At 31.7% G+C, this 24,577-nt stretch overlaps 1 protein-coding gene across 5 annotated transcripts in view; it reads right to left on the bottom strand.

The window, feature by feature from the left end:
- Positions 1-1,324: 1,324 nt before the first annotated feature.
- Positions 1,325-24,577, bottom strand: part of LOC130901983 (hepatic leukemia factor) — a 132,801-nt gene continuing 109,548 nt past the window's right edge. For 3 of the 5 annotated variants that reach the window (XM_057813738.1, XM_057813735.1, XM_057813734.1), the window contains exons 2-5: positions 13,270-13,448; positions 13,018-13,195; positions 11,237-11,490; positions 1,325-10,227 (exon numbers count right to left, since the gene is read on the bottom strand). In XM_057813738.1, coding sequence (XP_057669721.1) covers positions 10,141-10,227; positions 11,237-11,490; positions 13,018-13,195; positions 13,270-13,448 — 698 coding nt within the window. In that variant the 3' untranslated portion in view covers positions 1,325-10,140. The remainder of the gene's footprint in view (positions 10,228-11,236; positions 11,491-13,017; positions 13,196-13,269; positions 13,449-24,577) is intronic. The other 2 variants (XM_057813737.1, XM_057813736.1) reach the window with 1 other exon arrangement.

Raw genomic sequence — 24,577 nt, forward strand, 5'->3', positions numbered from 1 at the left:
GTCAAAAAATGAGTCGTGGGGCGCGTGAAATTTCCACCAACACTCCGACCGTTCTACACGGATCATTAATCCATTCCCGAGGAAAACGTTCAACATAAATATAGTAGAGAAAATTTTGGGTTTTTGCACAGGAAAGATGAGCTGAGACCTTGAATTTATTAGTTTAATATCTAAATATCTGAAAAAAATTTCAATTACTCCTAGGGACGCAAGACATAAATTTCTGCAGGGAAATTCAAATCATTAGTAGTGAAAATGAAGAAATATTATTCAGTTGTATATTATAAGATATAGGGACACAATTAAAATGATTTAGCAGTATTGAAAGCAATGAAAGTTGGAAGAAAAGTTAATCTGACATTAGGACCAAATGTGAAAAGAGTTAAATTCTGATTCCAGACGAACAAGAGGAAATAAGAATACTATAGTGCCGCATATACAAGAAGTGAAATACAAAACCTTGCCAAGCACTATCACACGTTTCCCTGGCAACATTTTCACACGAGGGAATACAAGGTTAGAGGTGAGGAAATTGTGAGTTTCTAAACTCTTATAATTCTTTATAACTTCGTGTTCGTGCTGAAAACTGGGTACTCCAGTATGTCTAATACGGTCAGGCGTGACAACTGGTACCGCAGCTCAAACTGGTCACAGCCACACTTCTGAACTTTCTTCTGATAGCGCTTACGGTTGTAATGAGTCATACTTCATCAAATAATAATGACTAACGATGCTTCGGTATGTCGTCCATCCTCGAAACGCATCAACAACATGGGCTACGCTTTGTTATCATGACTGCTTAATAGATGGCGCTCGCGTAGCGTCGCCCTTCTACACTAAGCAGAACACTGCAGGGTCGAAAGAAAAACAATAAAGCCACGTTTTCTGGAGGAAACTGGAAATAATGAGGTTTAAAAACTAACCGATAACTTCACAAAAGAAATAAACGGCGGCTATTTTCAAATGGGCATCAGCTGATTTGACGATTCTTGTCCTAATAGACAGTTCAGTTTCTGTGTAGCTGGCATCAGGTATTACAGCGTTTTTATTACTCGATAAAACGATTTAAATTCAAGTGAAAAGGAATATATGAAGTAAAATAAAAGATAACAGCACTGAATGTCATAAACAGGGCCGCCAACCGCTCAGAACGAAAAACCGCTGTTTTCACAGACAGCCGTTACAAAAATAACTGTAGAGTCGGGATTCCTCAACAATAGGTTATACCTAATAATAATAATAATAATAATAAAGACTGTTGATGAAGTTGGTTCAAAAACAGTGAAATTTCATTTTAATTACAACTAAAAAAAAAAAGAAAACAGATTGTTTTATCATTTAATGCTCACAATAGCAATTACAGGTTTAAAATTATTTGTTATATCATCTACACAAGAATTCATCCTACTAAATATGCATCACTTGTGTATATGCAAAAAAACTGCGCCATCCTATAAAATTCAAAATATTTTTCAAAATGGTTAACATTGAGGCCTTCACATACATTTTTAATGTAAAATTATATTCATAAATATAATGTATATTCAACAGTAACATTTTGTAAATATGTAAAAATTTTTCCATCACTGAACATAAATTCAGCCTCAATAAAAACACCGCAGCAGTTTAATATTTTCAACAAATATAAAAGTTAGAAATTCAAAGTTTATAAGGCATGCCTTTAAGGCAGTTCTCGATATTTTACTCAATCAAGAATCTGATACTGCACTGCTGAAAATTGCAGATAAATCGCTATTTTGAAAAAGTCACCACTTCACCTATATATAATAATAACAAATCAAATTGGAAAACTTGATGGAAAAGATTTAAAATAAGCCACAATTTTACGGTATTTATTATGAAATAATGTTGAAATTATTAGAAAAAGTATAAAGGGGTCGATAAAACTATACGTTAACTTACTTTCAATTGACGATTAGTGTTAGAAGTTATTAAATAGAATCGATTTTCCTAAATTGATACCATACTAACTGAGACGTTCTTTTTTCGAAATCAAGGTGACTTTTTCAAGACATTACAAATATGTTGTTTCAACATAAACCTGCAAATATATTTTCAGTGAAGCAGTAGTATTTCTGCAGGTGTTCTTGTGATCTTGACATTTCTTAATATTATATGGTAACATCATATATTTGTAACACATATATCACTGTGTGAAATCACTGACAACCATCTTTATATTCGTAAATCAACCTCATTACGTCTTAAACAAATAAACGTTTTTTCGGAAATTCTTATTAAAAATACTTTTTTGGTTAATGCAAAAATTCTTATAAATACAAATCTTGAAAATGTAGATTTATGATATTGGCATGAAAGAAATGCTTTTTATGCATCTGTGGTAACACCTATAATAAACCAGAGAAAACAGGCAATAACTTTATTTAGTTCAGTTTCTTAGCACTATTAGATAGTTTGAAATTTTAAAAAAGAAATATGTAAATGATTGTTGTTAAGGACAGATGATAAGTGAATGAAAATAGTTTTTGGAACTAAGAGCAGGAAAGTTTAATTTTGTTTTATAAATCAGTTAAGATTGGAGACAAGTTTTATGAAGTCTAATTTGAAATTTGGATAATTATAATGAAAAACATAACCTCTTAATTTTAAACCATGTTAAATTTGATTATCGAACTGTAACTAATCAAATTGTAGCGAGTACAACAAACTCAAAATATAATTGTATAATATTTAATTATATATAATTTTTTAATTTTATAAAACAATATATGAACAATGGGTATTTTTAAAAGAAATTTCAGAAATAACGTTACTCACGTTTGTAATATCAACATTAACAACAATGGTTTCACTACAAAATAATATAAGTTTCATTCTAAAAGTATATATTATCTACTTTTCTACAGACACTTAACAAAAAATAAAAACAGGCCATAATCTATGCATCATCAAACTAATACATCAAAAAATAAATCTATCACTGCAGTCGATACTTATCTAACATTTAAATAATCTTGTAGTGAAAAATGAATATCAAAAATTACATGTTCATAAAAAGCGAGATATCAATTATAAATATGGTAACTGGGGTACGAAAATATTTAATCGCTCAAAATGATATTTTGTCCTAAAATAAAATTAAAAAGAACTTTGGAAATAGTAGCTGGTATTAGATTCATTTTGGTAGTCTTCATTAGTGAGGTATAATTTTGAATATATATTGGACATATCATCAAGCCACATAAAACTGTAACAGAAACTTATAATTTATTGAAACAACTATATGACTATGAACGTTTTTAAACATTTTCAAAATGACCGAGATGTTGAAGATGATTTACGTTTGGGTCGCCTTTCCACGTCAAAAACGAATGATAATATCGAAAAAGTCGGTAATCTCATTAGATCTGAAAGTCGGCTAAGTATTCGGGCGATTTTTGAATCTATGGGAATTGATAAGAATGTGTGCTGCAAATTTTACATGAAAATTTTTACATGCGATAAGTTTGTGCAAAACTGGTGTCTAAAATCCTCACATTAAAAAGAAGCTCGTAAAATTATCTGTATCGACACTTTAAAAGCGATTGGAAATGTCTCAAACTTATTAGAAACGATAATAACGTGTGACGAATCAAATCTGCATTGAAAGGAGTATGTTGAAGCTGGGAAAGAAAAAGCAGCGAGCGTCCTGAAGGACCAGCGCTGTTTCGAACAATAGAAGATTAGCATGAAGCGATGTAGGGATAGAGTAAGGGTATATATTAAAAGTAATGATAATTAAATTTACTTAATATCAAAATCAAATATCTTTTCGTTATTTTATAGCCACATCTCGTATTGCATTCATTCAATAAAATAGTCCTCCTCAAGTGTGCGTGCATTAATAATTATCTGATGGCATCTGCATTTTCAGAATTATGAAATAAATAACAGTTTATTAACATAATTGGAGGTATTTGTAATTTCGTTAACAAGATATTCAATTGATTCTCAAGATGGTGTTGATGAAGAGTCGAGCTTATAGCTAATCAATCTGCTTCCACATTCTAGTTCTTAATTCTATAACACAAATTCTAAAGGTGTAATTTCATGTTAGCGCTTGACGCTATCTTAGAGCTTCAATTGAGGTAACATGGTATAATTTTGACATTTTGACATTATAAATTAATTCAGCTTTAGCATTAAACATTGTTTAGCTTTCTAAATCGGATATTATAGCAAAAAACCTGAATCTACATTATCTGGTGTTTACTAATGTTTTGAAAAGTATAATTAACTACGAGGTGAATATTTAATAAATAACTTTAACGATACAATATATATTCATCCTTTAGAATAAATCGCCAATTTAAGACGAAAATTTAATCAAACAATTATGGAAAAAACCATATATTGATAGAGGTATGTTTTAGTGCTTTTTTTAAGCGTTTTGAAACTTGACGCTCTTATATTTAACGCTGCATTAATTTGAGATATCGCTCCAGTCTAAATTATACCACATGACCTCATTTGACGCTCTAAGCCATGATTTTCTTGGTATTCTTGTGATGTTTCACCAAATCTTACTATCGACATTTTTATTTTACTTGAATGTAAATTGGTTAAAACGTTCCGCTGAAAAATTCAATGACTTAAAAATTGTCACATAACCTCTTTTAAAGATTGTGCATTATTTTTTGTGTTTTTCCATTTGTTATTAGTTACTCCGACGTTCAAAATGCTTCATAATCTATTGTCGTCGGTGTTGAGTATAAAAGTGAAGGTGCGCGGGAAAATAGTCAATAATTAAGACTAGAGAGAGCGTATAAGGGTGTCGATGGTAAAAACAAATACAATAAATTAACAATTGATAGCTCTTTAATTGATATTTCCAAAGTTAGCACTTCATTTAAAGATCTAATAAATAACATGTATTCCACGAGATCTGAAATATCATATCTTTTTAATATTATAACTCACTTTTTGCGAACTTTATAACAATATCCAACAACGAACAATATACAATATTATATAAGGTAGGTTTTATTGTTGTTTCTCTTGTTATTATTCTGTAAGATGTTCGTTATTAGTTTCTCTATAAATAGAAAATAAGTAGCTAAAAAAGTGCTACCGCTTCTATCACTGCACATTTGTGAGCATACTACAACTTTACTATGTTACTTAGAAATACTACTAGATCGGAATCAGAAATAATCCTCGAAACAACTAAGTCAGTTATATTCCATATATTTAATTGAACAAATCCCCGTCCTAATTTATAATTGAGTTGCGTCTGATTCTGATATCATGATGACACTTCTGGATTAAAAGGAAGTTAGTAGAAACACTAAATCAAAAGTAGGAGTTGGCAGACTTCAAGTATTAGAAATAAAAAAGTGCAGAATAGCAGCAACTTATGAAATTGAGAGACTTTTGAGCAAATGATTTATGTAAAAAAATCAATTGAATGGATATTCTAACAACTCTCAGTTGAGGAAACTCATTTATTCTGAAAAGCTTCGGAAGTAAAGGAAAGGCAGGTAAATCGGAGTGAGTGGCAAAATTGTAAATCACATTAGATCGACTTGATTGTAATTTCTAATGTAATCTTCGAGACTTATACAGTCTTAAGCTTAAGGTGACATATTATCATATGGAAATAATTTATGTTCTTGGCCAAAATAACAAAGACGTCCCAATTGAGCATCAGTTACTTCGATTGAATAATAATAATGATATCGATCAATCTGTGTCACCGACGACTGCAAAACCAATTAAAATAATAGAAAGGACTCCGGAGAAAAATTTAGTCATGTCAATTACTGCTTCCGAACTCTCTTACAAAAATAAGGACCCTGCTTCTTCACACGAACAATTTCAGATTATAGACACAGAAAGGAAACCACTCCTACCCTCAGCTAGACAGATATAAAACGAAACATTATGTATTTCCAAAGGAAAGGATTCCAGAACAATTTCAGACTACAAACGTTACTGAGCTTCAATAAGATACATCTAAAACAAATGTTTCATCTTTTCCACTCGCAGGTCTAGAAACTTCTACCCTCGGCCAGCCACATATAAAACGAAAGATTGTGTATTTCCAAAGGAAAGGATTCCAGAAAAACTTCAGACTACAAACATTACTGAGCTTGAACAAGATACATCTAAAACAAATGTTTCATCTTTTCCACTCGCAGGTCTAGAAACTTCTACCCTCGGCCAGCCACATATAAAACGAAAGATTGTGTATTTCCAAAGGAAAGGATTCCAGAAAAACTTCAGACTACAAACATTACTGAGCTTGAACAAGATACATTTAAAACTAAAGTTTCATCTTTTCCACTCGCAGATCTAGAAACTTCTACCCTCGGCCAGCCACATATAAAACGAAAGATTGTGTATTTCCAAAGGAAAGGATTCCAGAAAAACTTCAGACTACAAACATTACTGAGCTTGAACAAGATACATCTAAAACAAATGTTTCATCTTTTCCACTCGCAGGTCTAGAAACTTCTACCCTCGGCCAGCCACATATAAAACGAAAGATTGTGTATTTCCAAAGGAAAGGATTCCAGAAAAACTTCAGACTACAAACATTACTGAGCTTGAACAAGATACATCTAAAACAAATGTTTCATCTTTTCCACTCGCAGGTCTAGAAACTTCTACCCTCGGCCAGCCACATATAAAACGAAAGATTGTGTATTTCCAAAGGAAAGGATTCCAGAAAAACTTCAGACTACAAACATTACTGAGCTTGAACAAGATACATTTAAAACTAAAGTTTCATCTTTTCCACTCGCAGATCTAGAAACTTCTACCCTCGGCCAGCCACATATAAAACGAAAGATTGTGTATTTCCAAAGGAAAGGATTCCAGAAAAACTTCAGACTACAAACATTACTGAGCTTGAACAAGATACATCTAAAACAAATGTTTCATCTTTTCCACTCGCAGGTCTAGAAACTTCTGCCCTCGGCCAGCCACATATAAAACGAAAGATTGTGTATTTCCAAAGGAAAGGATTCCAGAAAAACTTCAGACTACAAACATTACTGAGCTTGAACAAGATACATTTAAAACTAAAGTTTCATCTTTTCCACTCGCAGATCTAGAAACTTCTACCCTCGGCCAGCCACATATAAAACGAAAGATTATGTATTTCCAAAGGAAAGGATTCCAGAACAATTTCAGACTACAAACGTTACTGAGCTTTAACAAGATACATTTAAAACTAAAGTTTCATCTTTTCCACTCGCAGGTCTAGAAACTTCTACCCTCGGCCAGCCACATATAAAACGAAAGATTATGTATTTCCAAAGGAAAGGATTCCAGAACAATTTCAGACTACAAACGTTACTGAGCTTCAACAAGATACATTTAAAACTAAAGTTTCATCTTTTCCACTCGCAGGTCTAGAAACTTCTACCCTCGGCCAGCCACATATAAAACGAAAGATTATGTATTTCCAAAGGAAAGGATTCCAGAACAATTTCAGACTACAAACGTTACTGAGCTTCAACAAGATACATCTAAAACAAATGTTTCATCTTTTCCACTCGCAGGTCTAGAAACTTCTACCCTCGGCCAGCCACATATAAAACGAAAGATTATGTATTTCCAAAGGAAAGGATTCCAGAACAATTTCAGACTACAAACGTTACTGAGCTTCAACAAGATACATCTAAAACAAATGTTTCATCTTTTCCACTCGCAGGTCTAGAAACTTCTACCCTCGGCCAGCCACATATAAAACGAAAGATTGTGTATTTCCAAAGGAAAGTATTCCAGAAAAACTTCAGACTACAAATATTACTGAGTTCCAACCAGGTACGTCTACTAATGTTTCATCTTTTCCATTCGCAGGTCTAGAAACTTCTACCCTCGGCCAGGCACAAATAAAACGAAAGATTATGTGTTTCCAAAAGAAAGGATTCCAGAAAAACTTCAGACTACAAATATTACTGAGCTTCAACCAGGTACGTCTACTAATGTTTCATCTTTTCCATTCGCAGGTCTAGAAACTTCTACCCTCGGCCAGGCACAAATAAAACGAAAGATTATGTGTTTCCAAAAGAAAGGATTCCAGAAAAACTTCAGACTACAAATATTACTGAGCTTCAACCAGGTACGTCTACTAATGTTTCATCTTTTCCATTCGCAGGTCTAGAAACTTCTACCCTCGGCCAGGCACAAATAAAACGAAAGATTATGTATTTCCAAAGGAAAGGATTCCAGAAAAACTTCAGACTACAAATATTACTGAGTTCCAACCAGGTACGTCTACTAATGTTTCATCTTTTCCATTCGCAGGTCTAGAAACTTCTACCCTCGGCCAGGCACAAATAAAACGAAAGATTATGTGTTTCCAAAAGAAAGGATTCCAGAAAAACTTCAGACTACAAATATTACTGAGCTTCAACCAGGTACGTCTACTAATGTTTCTTTTTTTCCACTCGCAAATCTATTTCCATAGTGTGATCAAAATTTGAATCGAAAAGGAAAAACCTGAGTTCTGACGTCCACAGTCTATAAAGAGAGGAATTTCTTGAAAGAAGTAATAAAAACAAAAAACCAAAAGAGAATGCTGTAGAAAGGAAGGTAGAGGTCGTAGACGTTATAAAAAACGATAAGAAAGCTGCAAAAACAGCAAAAAAAGATAGTGATAGTGAAGATAGAGCTGCAGCTTTATGTATTTTTTGTAGAAAAATTATTTCTCATCTGATATTTTGTAATAACATGGGGTTAATAAAATTTACGTTACCTGCCCTTCCTCTATATTGTGCAATTTATCAAATCAAGTAATATGCAAGGAGATTTTTCGATAAGACTGGAAGTTGTTGAAGTTTTTATAGTGGCTATAAATACAATAAACAGGGTATAAATAAGCTGCATCAAGTAAATTATTGAAGAATATGGGTTTCGTGATTGATAGACCCCTACAATTATTGAGAGGAATGCAGCAAGTTGACGGAAAAACTTTTTTCAGTTTATTGTGAATTGATGAGTTAAAGCATGCGTGATACAGCTGTCTTTAAGGTAATTATACTATTATTAGATACTACTAGTATGATTAATGTTTAAACTTAAATTACATTCGATATGACACTTCTGACGATACTACCAACAAACTAATGACACCAATTTTGGTACAAGTTTCATTGTTTTAGAATCAGCATACTAACTTAAATATTGTTCGGGAGAATTTTTAAATACTTCGTGTTTCAACAATTATTTCCAAATTTTACTAAATTAACTTCAACCAAAAATAGACTCTATAAACATAAAAACAATCAACAAAAAAATAGTTCTGTCGAAAAATACTTGGCAACATCAATATTTTTTTTCGAAATGTCGATTCTAATATAGAATGTCTAATGATCAAAAACCAGTGCAAGAAACACAAAAATCAAATGTAAAAAAAAATATACAAAGACAAAAACGATTGGTAACTGAAATGGTAGTACCAAGCAACAGATCTCGACAATTTATATCAAAAGTAAAAGTTGTGTATTGATTAATAATATACAGTTTACTACCACAGAGTAGATTAGGTGAAACAAGTTGTTATAATTTGAGATAACACGTTTTTTAACAATATGAAAGAAGTCGAAAAGAACTTAATACAAAGCGTCATGTTAAACGGTTGTTGTGAGGTGATTTTAATGAGTTTTTAATGAAGAAACTAACACAAACTGTTTTATTCTTAGAAGAATACACAATAGTGGAAAGTAAAGTAAAGTGAAAAGTTACTGAGATTAGACTATGATCGAGAATACAGGGTTGTTTCTGAACTAACAAATATTCAATTGAATAGAATGGTCAATTTTATACAAAGGAAAATATTCGTAAAAAATGATAGTATACTATTACTGGGATTGTTGCTTGATCATTGTGAAAAAATTTAAAGTACTTATATAATATAAAAAAATGGTTTAGCCAAGTATACATTCGGTAACAATGTTCTAGAAACAAACATTAATTTCTACTACAAGTAATAAACTTAACAGCTACATGATGACTACATGTGTATGTTTTATATACAAATGTTTTGGTTGTCTCGTTAAAGAACAGTTGATTCTTCACTGAAGTAAGTAGTTTTCGAGTTTTGGTGGATGAACAACGGTTGTATCTTCTTAGGAAATACGTGGAGAAAAATCCAACTCCTTCAGGTACTTAGACATCTTCATATTTTGACAATTTGTTCTTTAAAATTAAATTTTCTTTCTTCATACGTTCTAATTCTTGGCGAAGTCCTACATTCTAAACAAAAATAATAAGTTTTTTTTAAATATTTGCGCAGTACAGATAACGTGTTTAAAGAAATTGATATATAAGATACCAGAAAGAAATGAACCAGTACATCTGAATATCAATATTAATAAAACCACCACAAAGGTCATATTGAACTTATATAAAGATATGAAGGCTGCAGTAAAAATCCTAAATAGAGTATCGGGATTCTTCACAGTCAATAACTGCTTAAGATAAGAGTGCTGCATCCTCTCAGCACTTTTAAAAATATATTTTTCTAAAGCTTTAACAACTTGGAAGAAAGAATGCAAATAAATCGGGATCTAAATCGATGATGACACCTGGTTGTACACCTTTTAGTTTGTAGATGGTCAGGTAATATGTGCAAAAAAACAAAGATGACTTAAAAGACATGCACGCAAATTAAAGAATACGGAAAATTGCGATTGCAGATGAACGTAGAAAAGACACAGTAATTGTGTATAGGAGAGGATACAATCGATGTAAAAACAACGAAATTATAGTGAGATGTGAGAATTATAAATATCTAGGAGTTATTTTTGACAAAGGGACAGATGATACAGAACTAAAATGTAAAATAAACGGAGCAATAACGAATCCTCTAAATGGAATAAAAAAACAACGAAAATTGAAAACTGTATATGGATCGAAAACGTGGAGAATGAAAGAATAATTGTAGAAAAAACTAGAAACCATGGAAATGGATGCCATAAGGAAAGCAAATAGAACGTCAAGATTAGATCTGGTCAGAAACGATACAATTATAGAGAATATTGAGAACGAAGTTGATTTGGAACGGGCAAAGGTAATGATTGCCAAAAAAATGACACCTAATATTCCTTGATTACTTCAAGTAAATTGAATCTACAATTTCGGATCAGGGCAGTTTTCTTTTTGATGTTCTGTTATTTGTTCATTGAGGAAAATTATAATAAATGAAAAATCTTCATGTTAATTTTGGGGTAGGTATAGAACACGACAATTTCTCAATACTAACCTCTTTTTCTAGGTATCCTGCTCGAAGTGCGATTTGATTTTCCTTCATCCGACGGGCGTCACGCGACCTCTTAGCTGCCAAGTTATTCTTCCTCCGTCTCGCCCAGTATTTGTCATCTTTGAGGTCATCGGGAACGAATTGTTTCCGGGACTTTTTGATAAGTGGTTGTGGTTTCAGATCCTCATCTGAAATTACTCTCTTCCTTGGATCGAAGTCTCGACAACTCGAAGCCATAGATAAAGCTTCAGAAAAATCTGTATTTTTAGACATTAATATTGTAGTGTTTGTAAAACTTTTCATTTCACTGATGCCTTACTAAATTTCTTCTGTGCATTATGAAACACGAATCTAGTAAGGACATGTACAATATTACAGTTAATAATGACTGAAACAAAATAAACAAAAACGGAAAGATGGAAAGAAATGATATTTTTGTCTTTCTGTTTCGTTATGATGCTTCTAGACATTTGTACTACGGGTAATTTTTGTTTAATCAATGTCTAGAGGTTTTTCTGAACTTTAGTAAGGCTTCCATAAATAAACTAAGTTATTTGATATACTTTTAATATTCAACAAGTTTAATTTATAAAATATCTGTACCAAACGATTCTTATTCATTTTAATTTAAAAAATTGGAATATCGCGCTTCTATTTCACATGTTCAAATTCGAAAAACACCAATTAAGTCAATCATCTGGTACATATAATTTTATAAAAATACAACATCGATCAATAAGTCGGCGATCTGGAACAAAAAACAAATGTTTTAGCCAAATTTCGTTTTATTCTTCATTTAATTTTCCTTCGAGAATGAAAACAGCTACAACTAGTAGTTGCTGGAGACTAGATCCGGAGAATATGGTGAGAAAAAACGGCACTAATTTAAAAAAAAATATATAATCATGTTTGAATGCTCATTCTCCCAAGTCAATACTAGTAATATAGGAAAGCTGTTAAGTTCTTTTCCTATTACAAATCATCAGTTTATCCATTATTATCCAAGTCTACATCAACAAACATCTATAGACACATAGTATTCCCAATTTGGTAATGATCTAACTCTGGGTCAAATTCCTGGAGACAATGGAGAGAGATGAAAGCAGTGCTTAGTCTGAAACACTGAAAAAACAACTACACCAATCCAAACCTATCGTTCCATCAGACTCACTAGTTTTTTTCTTCAAACAAAGGAGATGACGGTCCGGTATTTGAAATAAAGTATGTTGATCGAAATATGCCCAAAAAAATGCCTACGGTCCTAAAAGAGATAAATATTGCTTTTTGCTGAATTTTTTAGCCGAAACAGGCCTTTGCTGAAGACACTGCAAAATAATTTTGGGAACCTCGAGCTACCAGTACCAGTAAGCTCAGAATTTCTTTTCGGCGTAGCAAAAACTGCAGCTGTCAGATCCTCAAACAGGCTACTTTCAAGACAGTATCCACGGAGATGGATGGAACATCTGAAATGAGATAAGCTAAGGAACACATAAATTAGCATTTTGCCATTAATTGCTCTGTTTAAACAGGCGGGAAATACGACTGATCATTGAAATCCTTATGGTATAGGCATTAGGGCAAAACTTCCATATGATATCTTCATGAAGAAAGCTCAAAATTCAACAGCTGTCGTTTGAAAGATGGTATCACAAGAGAAAAATATAAATATGCGATTTTTAATAATCTTAATTTGTCGTCAGACCAATAACTTATTGATGGGAATTATATCATTGGAATAATAATTCATTATTAAAAGTATTCATAGTCATGCGGTTTTCACTTACTGGAGTCGGCAGGTGAGGGAGGGTTCATGGTATCCGGGCTCATACAATCGCTCGGACTGGGCGATCTTTCTCTTTTGGGCACTGACTGAGAACTGTTTAAGGGACCTAAAGAACTATGGGTACCCAATCCGTCCATCGATACGCCATTTTCTGATAAGAATTCATCCAAATCCACGTACTGGAAGCACCAAAATTACAAACTACAACTTTTTTCTTGCTCGACAATCGATAATATTGAAAAAATATCATTACCTTAAGGTCCGTTTCATAAGTCTTATCCCAAAGATTTGGACCGAGAAACGCTGTTTGTGCTTCAACAGTATTCCAAAGTTCCCCATCGTCTTTATTTTTATCATCTCCTAATATACTTCCTGCTAAATCTTTGATCGTTGTGTGACCATGACTGTGCGAGTGAGGTGGTTTACTATTTCCTGTAACCAAAAGAATAAGAACTGAAATATACCCAAAATTTGGATTGAATAATTATTAATTTGAAACATATGAATTAGGCACAGGAAACAATTTGGAGGTATTTACACTGCATCTCTTCACTTTTCTGAAATAACTTTTCGCTAAGTCATTTTTTGATATCTAGGAACAGAAAGTAATCAGTAAATGCCGTCGTTTGACATAAAAACTTGTCAGCAGGAAAACATAAGTTTGGCCAGTTAACAGTTTCTCATTTTATATAATTAAAAAAAAATTACATTCCATCTCATCAGCCTCAGCGTCAGTATTTTACTTGGAAGAATGTGTTGGTCGAAAGACCATTATAGCAATATTGGACTGGCAAATCCACGGACCTGGCTCTTCCCTATGTGATGAGAACGATGGAGATAAGTGTATTTGGAAGTGAAAAAAATCAACCAATACGTTCAAAACCCATTCTTGGAGTAGCCAAAAGCTTTGCTATGATATCTCTTACTAGTCTCGCAAAAAAACTATGCGGAAAAGCTATTGTACACATAAATGGGCCTTTTTTCTCTGTAACTAATAAACTGTTCCACTTAAACAAGCCCGAAATTCGTTAACCGGACTCGGACATATCTATACTTTGAGCATCAAAGAAGATTCGAAATGCCGCTGGTCTATGAAGAAGCAAGTAACAATAAATAACGCGTTCGGTAAGTGCCTAGCAGCGGTCAGATGTACGAGATTCACGCACTTGGGCAATCATTACAGAAACATAGCAAATGTGATGTCAATATATTAAAAATAACTCTATCAAGACATCCCAATATATATGATTGAAATTCAAACATCATACACAGTAGGATTGCTTAATTTTGGTTTACTGACCGTAAACTAAAAACATAGAAATAGAAGATATCAATGTAATAAGCCTAACAGAAGGCCAAATTGGGTGGTGACAGTGAAATTGGGGGTTCCTCAAACATATGAAGTAATACTCGTCCATTACCTGATAAATCAAAATGAAAATGAGCAAAATAGTTTATAATATACAGTCAACTCCTAATTTTGTAAAAGTTTTCAATAATCTTGAATATTGTCTTTCTTATTTCATCTATTCAATTCACGTCCACAGTCTACCATACCTAACCCAACCAAACGTAACCTAACCTAATGCATATTTTACCCATGAATACAGATTTTAAAACTTTTGTAATTTTAATATTGTCGTGCAAAAGGATAATTTGATTTCACCACCTATCCCATTTCCTCATATGAATCTATGATCATTTTGAAGGGTAGTTAATTATTCGAAGATATAGTTTAAAAAATTATAACCTCACACAATTTTTTTGTAGAAATTAAGGAACTTGGTAATTAATTTCAATTTTTTAATTGCTTTCTGTAAAGTTTAAAAATATGTATGGAAATTATTTCTCAGATTTTTGTTTTTGTTATAAAACAAACTAATATTTCAATACCGGCGATCTCTTTTTATAAAAATCGCATTCTAAACTTCTTTAGTATATATAAATCAAATTACTTAAATTCACTGGAAAATCAGACACATATAATCGATTTTAGATTCTAATACAAAATTTTGGTTGAAAAACGACTCTGCTAAAAACGACTCTTTCAAATCTTATATTTCACTAATTTTTTGTAGACGTTTTTTGCTTTCATCTATAATAAAATTGATATTAACAAGACTAACAATCGACTTTTGCTTGGCAAATTTATGTTGCATGTTAACAAGTGGTTGGCCTTGAAGACATCTCCAAGTTCTTCTCGCAAGCACACGGAAATCGAATCAAATATTTCTAATAAGAGTGCGTTACGATGTAAAATGTTTAAATCATTATTTGATGATGTGCTGGACATTTCCAGTTGGTTCAATTTAGCTTTACAGAACATTTTAGTTTGGCATTTAGAAATGCCATTCAATATTTAATCCTTCTAGCTTGCTAAAATTAGATGTTTTAAATATTATTTTGAAGGTTTAGAAATGTAAAATGGATGAAAAATTAGTAGTGTATGATTGAGAAGAGACTTGAAATAAATATTACTACAAGATTTTTCTTTTAGAAGTTCGATAATAGGTTTTCCATTGATATACCACCGAGAATTTTGCAATCCCTAATAAAGACTGGTGATTTTTTCTTTGTGATTCTTTGTAATTTTCACAAAATAGCTATTTCCACCTAATTGCTTTACGGCCAAACGCCATCTGACAAATTTGATCCAACTATAAAGACGGGAAACAAATTTTTAGTGAAATAAATTGAAAAGCTCAATTTTTGCACACATGATGTCAGTTTGACTTAACAGCGTCGATATATCGAATGTGTTCGTGAAGAAAATCACTGAAAATTGTTGGCTTATGTTATATATATATTATTTTTGTCTTGGTTTGGAAAAATAGCTTTGGTGTAGTTTCAAACAATATCAGAGATATAAATTCGAGTTTAATTATGTATAAAAGTGGCCTTTATAGATATTAATTTAGATTTAGAAAAATACTATTATACGAAATTATAAATATATATTATATAAATACATCTAAATGTTCTTGATTTTAGGTCTCTTCTGTTTCAAAATTAGTTTTTTTTAAGTCTTTATCAAAATATTTTGATAAAGTCGAAACGTCAAACTTTATCTTCCAAAAATTATTAAAAAACTAATTTTGAAACAGAAGAGGGATAAAATCGAAAATATTTAGATGCATTAATATATTAAAAGGTCTAAGAAATAAGAAATTAAAGAAATTTATTGTATGGATCGCGGTCAATATCAATAATCTGACATACAGCTTACAAAATCCAAATAAAAAAATTTAGAACTTTTTGAATATACAAGATAGCATATCCAAATCCAATACAACTTTATAAAACAGAAGATTATTATGGAAATTATTAGGTTTCCAAGAGTTTACGTTGTGTATCATATTTAATATCCACTCGCAAGTTGAAGAAAAATTCTAGCTGTTTCTTAAGATATCTCGGGGACAGAAAGATGATGTGAATATGCAGTTTTCGCTATTTTAATGTTAATTTAGTTCACTTTTGAAATATCTGGGTGATTCCATTATAACTGTGATATTCAATGTCCTGTATTGTTTTTTGTACTAGTCATTAATTAATAATCAATTAATAAAAATTTTGTGTTAATTGAATAATTCTTAAGATATTTAAACATTATTTTTATACAATATAACTTGCCACTTAAAGAAAACTTATACTACATCACTTGAATGTCAGTACCGTGTCATGTCCATTCCTAGAATTTACCGATAAATTATTAATTTTTTTTGTCGTAACAAATGATTTAAACTAATTACCTTATAAATTCTAATGTTTATGATCAAACTGAGGAAAATTGATGCACTTGTTGTTTAATATCTTAAGTTACCATGTCAGTACCGTGGATAAATGAGTCAGTACCGTGGAACTCAAAATCCGAAATTTGTGTCTTGCTCGTGATACTTTGAAGTTGTAGTAAATTCCTCTTAGAGTTTTATTTTTACAGTAAAATAGATGAATAATATGCATAAAAAAGTTAGAAAAGTTAAATTTTAAAATCTTGAAATTTTGAATACAAAAAATCACAGTTAGAACGGAATCACCCATCTACTCAAAATTTTATAATTCTATTAAAATTTGTCAAGAGAAATCACAATATCTAAAATATATGCAACAACTCCCTCTAACATTCATGTTGCTAATACAATTGCTTTAATTTGATATATTTCGAATTGCTGGATACAAAATACAAAAATCGGTTTAGCAGAACCGGAGTTACAGCTATTTTTTGAAAATAAAGTTCCCAATCTCCCCCACCTCTTATTTGAAGAAATAGACTAAACCATGTGGAATTTTTCCCAATAAAATAAATTACCCAAAATTGGTAATGAGTACGTCTCTGTTGATTAAGTATTTTGTTTTGTAGCCTTGAACTAGACTCCCTCTTACCTTTTTCTTTGAAGTAGAAAGATTTTTTCGAAAATAGTCAAACGAATTTCATTCCTCAAGGTTGAAAAAATTGCCGACTTAAACATTTAACTACGCTTTGTAACTCCTTTAATTGCCGCAATTGCACCTTGCAGATCTGTGTTCTAATAATTATAATATTTAAATCGAATCACATATTACTACAATCTCAACAGGGACGTACTGAATAAATATTAGTATGCAATAAGCATATAAACTGTATTTCAAGAATAGAACTATTAGGTTAGGTTAGGTTGGGTTACTTTAAGTTAGGTTAAGTTTTTCGTATTCAGAAAGAATAAATGCATTTTTTAACGAAATGTCGGCAGTGTACCCTCTAGAAATTAATGAATCTCAATCTAAAATAATTAATTCGTAAAAGTATTAATATAATAGTGTTCTTGAAAATATTCTTCGTGGCTGGGCCGGGGGTGTTGGTAGTTAAAAATTTTAAATCATTGTTCAAATTTAGTCTAAATTTTTAACACCCCCATCTCATAATTTTGAAACAGAAGAGACCTAAAATCAAGAACATTTAGAAAGGTCTAAGAAATAAGAAATTGAAGAACTATGAAAATATTCTGTTACATTTTTGCGATATCGAAACCGAACCTGTAATGTGATTTATTTCTATTAAAATTCATCAGTTGTTTAAAATGTAATTTTCAGTTTATAATGATAGCTATTTGCATCTAATTAATACGTGCTATTCATTCATACTTCAGCAGGTTATATCCAATGTCAAAGAGATTTAAATTTAATTGCAATGGTGCTGTAGTACAAAAAAAAAATAAATCTGGCAGTTAGAAATATAATAGTATACAGTTAGAAGGATATCCTCCATATGCATTTTCCAAAATTTTGGAAAAAAAACTGTCAGTTCAAAGGTTTGAAACGCTGAGTAATTCCTTTCAATATATATAATAGATTTGGAATTCTTGTTACTAAATTTAAGGTTAACGTTTTTAGGAAACTTCACATCGCCAAAAAATTAACTAAAATACATAATTAAGTGGAGTGCAAATTGAGAGAAAGTTTAAAAAAGAAAGGTACATGATTAGAACATAAGAAGAAAGCGAAAAATAGACGTTGGTTGACTTCAAGTGATGTATCCTACCTGTTACTATCGATATGGTTTTTGGTTTTCTCATTTTCAGGACGTGTAAGACATATTTATTCCAAAGTGTGCCATTTAAACGTTAAATTCAACTAAAATGAACCTGCAACTGTTTTTAGTAGACCGACTACCATAAATCTAATTAGTCCAAAGAACGAGCTATTTTTTTCAAATTCTCTTGTTATGAATTGCTCAAATCTATTGCTCTTCAGTTGACGAATGAGTTCTTGAAGTGAATATAGCCTTCAATTTTGTTATAATACCTCATATAGTACCTACCTATAGTACCTCAGTGTTTCGAATTCTCTTTTTGTGATAAAAAACAGATACAGTTTTTAAAAGACAAAACTTTCTTAAAGTATTGATTAGAAACGATTCGGAGGGATGATTATACCCCTTAAATACATACATACATCACATTTCGGGAACATTCCGTCCAGCGCAGCGCTTTGACTACTTCAAACTCGGAAGATCAATAACATAGTCGGATCTGATGTGATTCAATTTTTCATAAATTAAACCAGATTATTTCTCATTTCGAGCGAGATCCATAACCATATTTTGTATGACATACTATCTACAGGAAAGCTGACACGACTTTAGAGGAAATGGCTATCCGCATATGCGGACTGTATCTGCCGAAGAAATCGCAGGGCTGGCTCCTATGTGGAAAGTGATCATTTCTAAACACCAGCACTCACAGGCAATAGACTTCGCAAGTACCTATATACCTGGCGAAGATCAGACACTCCTAAATGCACCTACTCCAGCAAGGAAGACGATGTTGAGCATACAATCTTCCACTGCTCCAAGAAAGAAACGTGGACGAAGTTTCAATACTGTCAATATGATGGAGTACTTGTTAGAATCAGAGTAGTCCTCGAAGTACACTTATGAAGCGATACAGGCTATAATATAAACCAAAGAGAAATCGATCTAGGTTAGTAACTTTTAAAAACAAATTTTATAATTGCACGTATTCGTTAATGAGAATTATTTATTTGATAGATCAGTTAGACGAGAGAATAGAAGCTCGAATGAAACTTCTAACTAGTCCACTCTTGGAATAATATTTTCATACATGTTTGTTGAGTATTTCTTTCGATTCAGATTTGGTGAATTTATCATGAATTTGTTTGCCTGAAATACCTCAATTTGAGATTATGATTTCCATGTTTTCTGCATATTCAATCAATATTATGAGTTTATATAAGTGGTTTTATTTAAATGATTCATTTAATTTAATGGTATTAGTAAAGTATTTTCATAGTACGTCGAAGGTCAAGTACCAACATAAAAAGTAACTTAGTAGTCATGCATTATTTTAAAATGTTATAAATTTCTATGAACCATGGAAATATGGAAAACATAACAACCATAAATATGGAAACAATAAATGTTTTTTGTGGGCTTTGTGTTTGTTCAGAACTACCATTGAAAAGGTTAGCCTGTATTGTCTTTTTAAATTATTAATTTTTTTAACTACCTAATAAATCTAATTTAATAAACGTGTTGATAAACAAACTAAGTTTTTGCATGAACGGAAAATAAAGACGAAAATAGCCAGGAGAACAAAAATTCTGATTATCACTTCTACAAGCTCCAACTTTTTGCCAAAAATTCATATCAAGGAAAATCAGCTTCTATGAAGCAAATTTATTTTATTGTAACCTCTGTAACACTGTGATACGTGAAAAAGTGATGAGTGTCAGTGTTCAAATTTTTGGGCACGAAACAAATTGAACACAACAAACGGTACCCACTTTATTAATGCTACAAACTTGTTATCATATAGGCAATTAATGTATCAAAATATACTACACATATCTGAAAATGGTGAGCAATAAAATCCAAAGATTTATTATTCATTAGTGTCGATTTTTATTTGATGCATTTCAATAATATTGAATTGAAATGAATATTAAAATAAGAGAAAATCACGTTGCAAGGTGTATGATTCTCGAATAAACTGGATTTATCATTGATATCGAAATATAGTAATAGTAATATAGACATATCGAACTAGTGGCATAATACATCGAGTCCTTAATTTATTATTTTCTACTTCAACTTCACACTTGCTAACTTGCTAATCGCAAAGGATAAATCTCCAACAGGCAGAAGAAGTATTGGTCGATCGAGAAAGAGATCGTGTGACAATTTGTTTCCAGAAGGCGGAAACTGAAGAAGAAACAGGTTTTAAGCCTACCATACAAGAAGGAGGAAGAAGAAGAAGAACTTCAGAAGTTTTTTCTATTATTTCTTGTTTTATATCGCTCAAACGATTTTCATAATGTATCTTGGATTCAACTTTTTTCCATTTGTTCCATTTGATCCCGCATTTCTATTCCAATCTGTAAAATTTCTTGAATTTTTTTTATAATTTATTTGCATTATCTTCTCTATTTCCACTAGAATTCTCAGTACTGCGTTTTTTTTCTTTGTTTGTAGCTTCTTTCTGTTTCGTATTTGTACTTTCTCCAGAAACATCATCAATATTTCTACTCTCTATGTCGACTCCTTCACTATGTCTTAATTCACCTGTTTTTGTTTTGTTATCGATTAAGATCACGGAATCGGATCACTTCTTATCAATTAACTGATAACCACCCTACACAGCTACCCTTCTCTCGATAATGTCTTCAAAGTAGGAACTGAAACGTGAAAAATTCTCAAAATTTCAACGCGGTTCACCTCGTGTACCTTTCCGAACATCAATTTTTTAAATTTTCTGCTAGAGCTTACTCCTCACTAACAATATGGCGGTGCACTGACGTCAGTACATAGTAAGCTTGTAAACAGATAACGGCAATTTTTACAACTCACTTGTTTTTATGTTATAAAATGTTTTTTAAGCAATAAAAAATAACAAAATAGTTACAGGCTATTGGAAAATACTCATGTACATTATCGTCCACAATATATTTTGTGTAAATGTACAAGTACCCACAAACAATTATGGGAATCGAAGGAACAAACAGTATTCTAATTCTTTGTATCTTATTTAATTTATATATAATAATTATCATGTCCTGGAGGTAAACTGTTTATCTTCAGTCTCTGAAGATGATAAATTGGTTTTCGAAACGCGAAACAATGTAATTGTGAGTGTTGGTTTAGTGGTGTTGTAGGTAGTCAGTGTATTCAGTATGAATATCGCCAACGGTTCCAGAAATTCCAACTTAGTCTATTGACCCTATTCATAAACTTGACGTTGCTGTCGTTAACCTAAAAATTTTGTTATTATTTTTGACACGTATACCGCTTTTTGTTTTCGTGATATTTTTGTTTGTAATCCGGTATTTATGGACGATATTATGGAAAATAACCAAGAGTTTATTTGTATTGGGAGCATTAGGCAAAATTACGTGACAAAAGCAAATGGATATGATTGGCTCTTTTCCGTTACTATGGCAAACGGAAAGTCAAGTTTACGAATCGACTTTGAGGCTTGGCAACTGGAATGTCAAAATTTGAATACTCTATAGTTTCGTATGTCTTATGACGTTTCGGGCATAAAAACATAGATGGCGTTTATATCAATTTAGATATGGAAGTAGTCCAAATTACCTGTAGTATCTCAAAAATACTGTAATTTCTCTTATAATAGAAAAAAAAAATTTAAATATAACGATATATTTATAATTGAATGAAAATAATCTTAATTTACACGAACTTATGAATTATATCAGCTAAATTCAAGTTATTGTGATCAAGTCTGGATTACTGTCATTTTTGGTGAAATGCAATTTCTCGTTCCGCATCTCAGTTCCAATAACTATCAGGAAGTAATTGCATAAATCAATGGATGAAAAACGGAAAAAAATTATAAAAACAACAAATTATGCAATTGAATACCACAGTTATGTGATATGCCGATAAATTTTATTATTATAAACAGTAAATCAATCGATTCTTATAATTTTACGCTTCAATAAAGCGAAATGTCCCAATCGATTAATTAAACCAAAGAAATTATACGAAATATCAATGTAATCAAGTCGATATAAAAAAATCTTGAGGTGCGACCTATAAAATCATTCTCCCATTGTCCCAGTCACAGAAATCTCATTTTTTTGAGTAAACTTTCCTCGGTCTCCTTGCTCAAACTACTCACAATATCAATTTCATGTCTGACTGATGCTTCTATGCCACTATGAGTCAAAATGTTCGTTAATCGCCGTTTAATTTCATCTTCGCTCTTAAATCTTTTACCTCTAACTTTATGAACTATAGTTACACATCAGATCTCTATGGAGGGTGTAGAGTAGCCTTGGAAATCCAGGTATTGTGGATAAAAGCAATTGCACACCTTAACTGATTTTGCCTCACCTTTTTTCGATAATATTTTGACGCAATTGCCTCAGTAAAATATGCCAATTTTACAGTTGTATTTGATTCTTTAAAGTCAAGGATAACGTTGCAGTTTCAAAATATTACAGCCATAACTTTTTTGGTGCCCTTTGCTTTTATTGGCACGGGCTCACGTTTTCGATGCCACTCCATGGAATCTCTTTTGGATGTCAGATCATACTAAAAGACTAATATTGATCGAAATATACTTCCTTGGTTTTCGTGTAAAAGCTCTAAAAACGGCAAACAACATTCTACTCGACGCTGCTTTTGCACTGCATTGAGAATTCGAGGCATCCTTGTTTTGGAAATGCGGCTCTATCTGGTAATTCCTTTTGTTTTAAGGCTCCGGTATGTCACTTAGAACAATGTCTTCCATTCATTTGATGTTTTCTGGAGTAATCACCATCACAGGACCTCCCGTGCTCGACTATAATGAGACGGTTCGAAGCTGAAACTTTGAGTAAAGCTTGCTGAGACGAAGTAATTCATTCAGATGATGAACTTTCCAGAAAATAGTAAAATATATGCTGGTAGCTATGGCAACAGAAAATCGAAACATTCATAGGTCAAAAGGAAACAAAAAAACCTTCTTCCCGTCAAAATTACTTCAGTAATATGATTATTCAGTAATACAAAATCCAAAACTCTTTATTGAACTCTTTAATAAGTTTTCTATTTATAACAACGTCACTAATTTCTTTTGTTTGATACTATCAATGACTAATGAAAAAAAAAAAAAGATTGTATGACGACAAAAAGAAATGGGGCAATGAAAACAAATAAAACAGCAATTATGAAAATCAGATCTTTCCTTTCACTAAAATGAAAATAGTATACATCTGTTGGATATGAATAATACCAGACGATATTCTAATATATTGGTAAATTGATCTTCCAGCAGTAGAATTACGTTTATTAGTATGTTGCAAGACAATTGAATTTCTCCAAACATATTTATCATAATCATTATTAAATTATTTCTTTGGTATGGGAAGAACTTCCTGAGGCAAACGTATTTAATTATTATTTCGCCTCCCCGGACGATATGAGAGGTAATGCGATGTTTTGCAGAATAGTAAGTTGACGACTAACAGAAAACTCATAGAAATCGGATTGAGAAAGTAACTTCTAGTTTAACAAGGTTATGAAAATAACCTTTGACAAAATGACATGCTGACCAGTATCAAACTGGTAATATAATCGTTTAAAAACATTTTATCACTCTTCTAAATTTTACGACTTATGTGTTTCATTCAAAAACAACTTTTATTAATCGACCAATATAATTTTTATTGTTTTTTTATCGCGTAACCACTTTAATATAAGGTATTATATTAAATGCATACCTCACATTCTAGTAAGCAAAAAATTACGGAAACGCGCGACGGAATATTAAATTGAATTTCTACTGTGCCAATTTGAAAACCGTACGAGGAAAAAGGAAATAAAAATATCTATTGGATCAGTAAACCAGATCAGGAGCCTCGTTATTATGTAACTTTCTAACGACATACAGATCCGTAACGAAAATATAATATTTCTGAATAAAAAAAGTTAATTATAAATGAAGAATAGGCCATTACATTAGGACCTTGCGCCAAGGTCTAGTAAAGTTATTAAATCATGACAATAAATTCAAACTCGGTAAAAACTTTCCCTATTATTGATTTTTCTATGAAAAAATATTTAG

Source organism: Diorhabda carinulata, chromosome X (assembly GCF_026250575.1).
Source record: "Diorhabda carinulata isolate Delta chromosome X, icDioCari1.1, whole genome shotgun sequence".
In the NCBI taxonomy this organism is placed as follows: Eukaryota; Metazoa; Arthropoda; class Insecta; order Coleoptera; family Chrysomelidae; genus Diorhabda; species Diorhabda carinulata.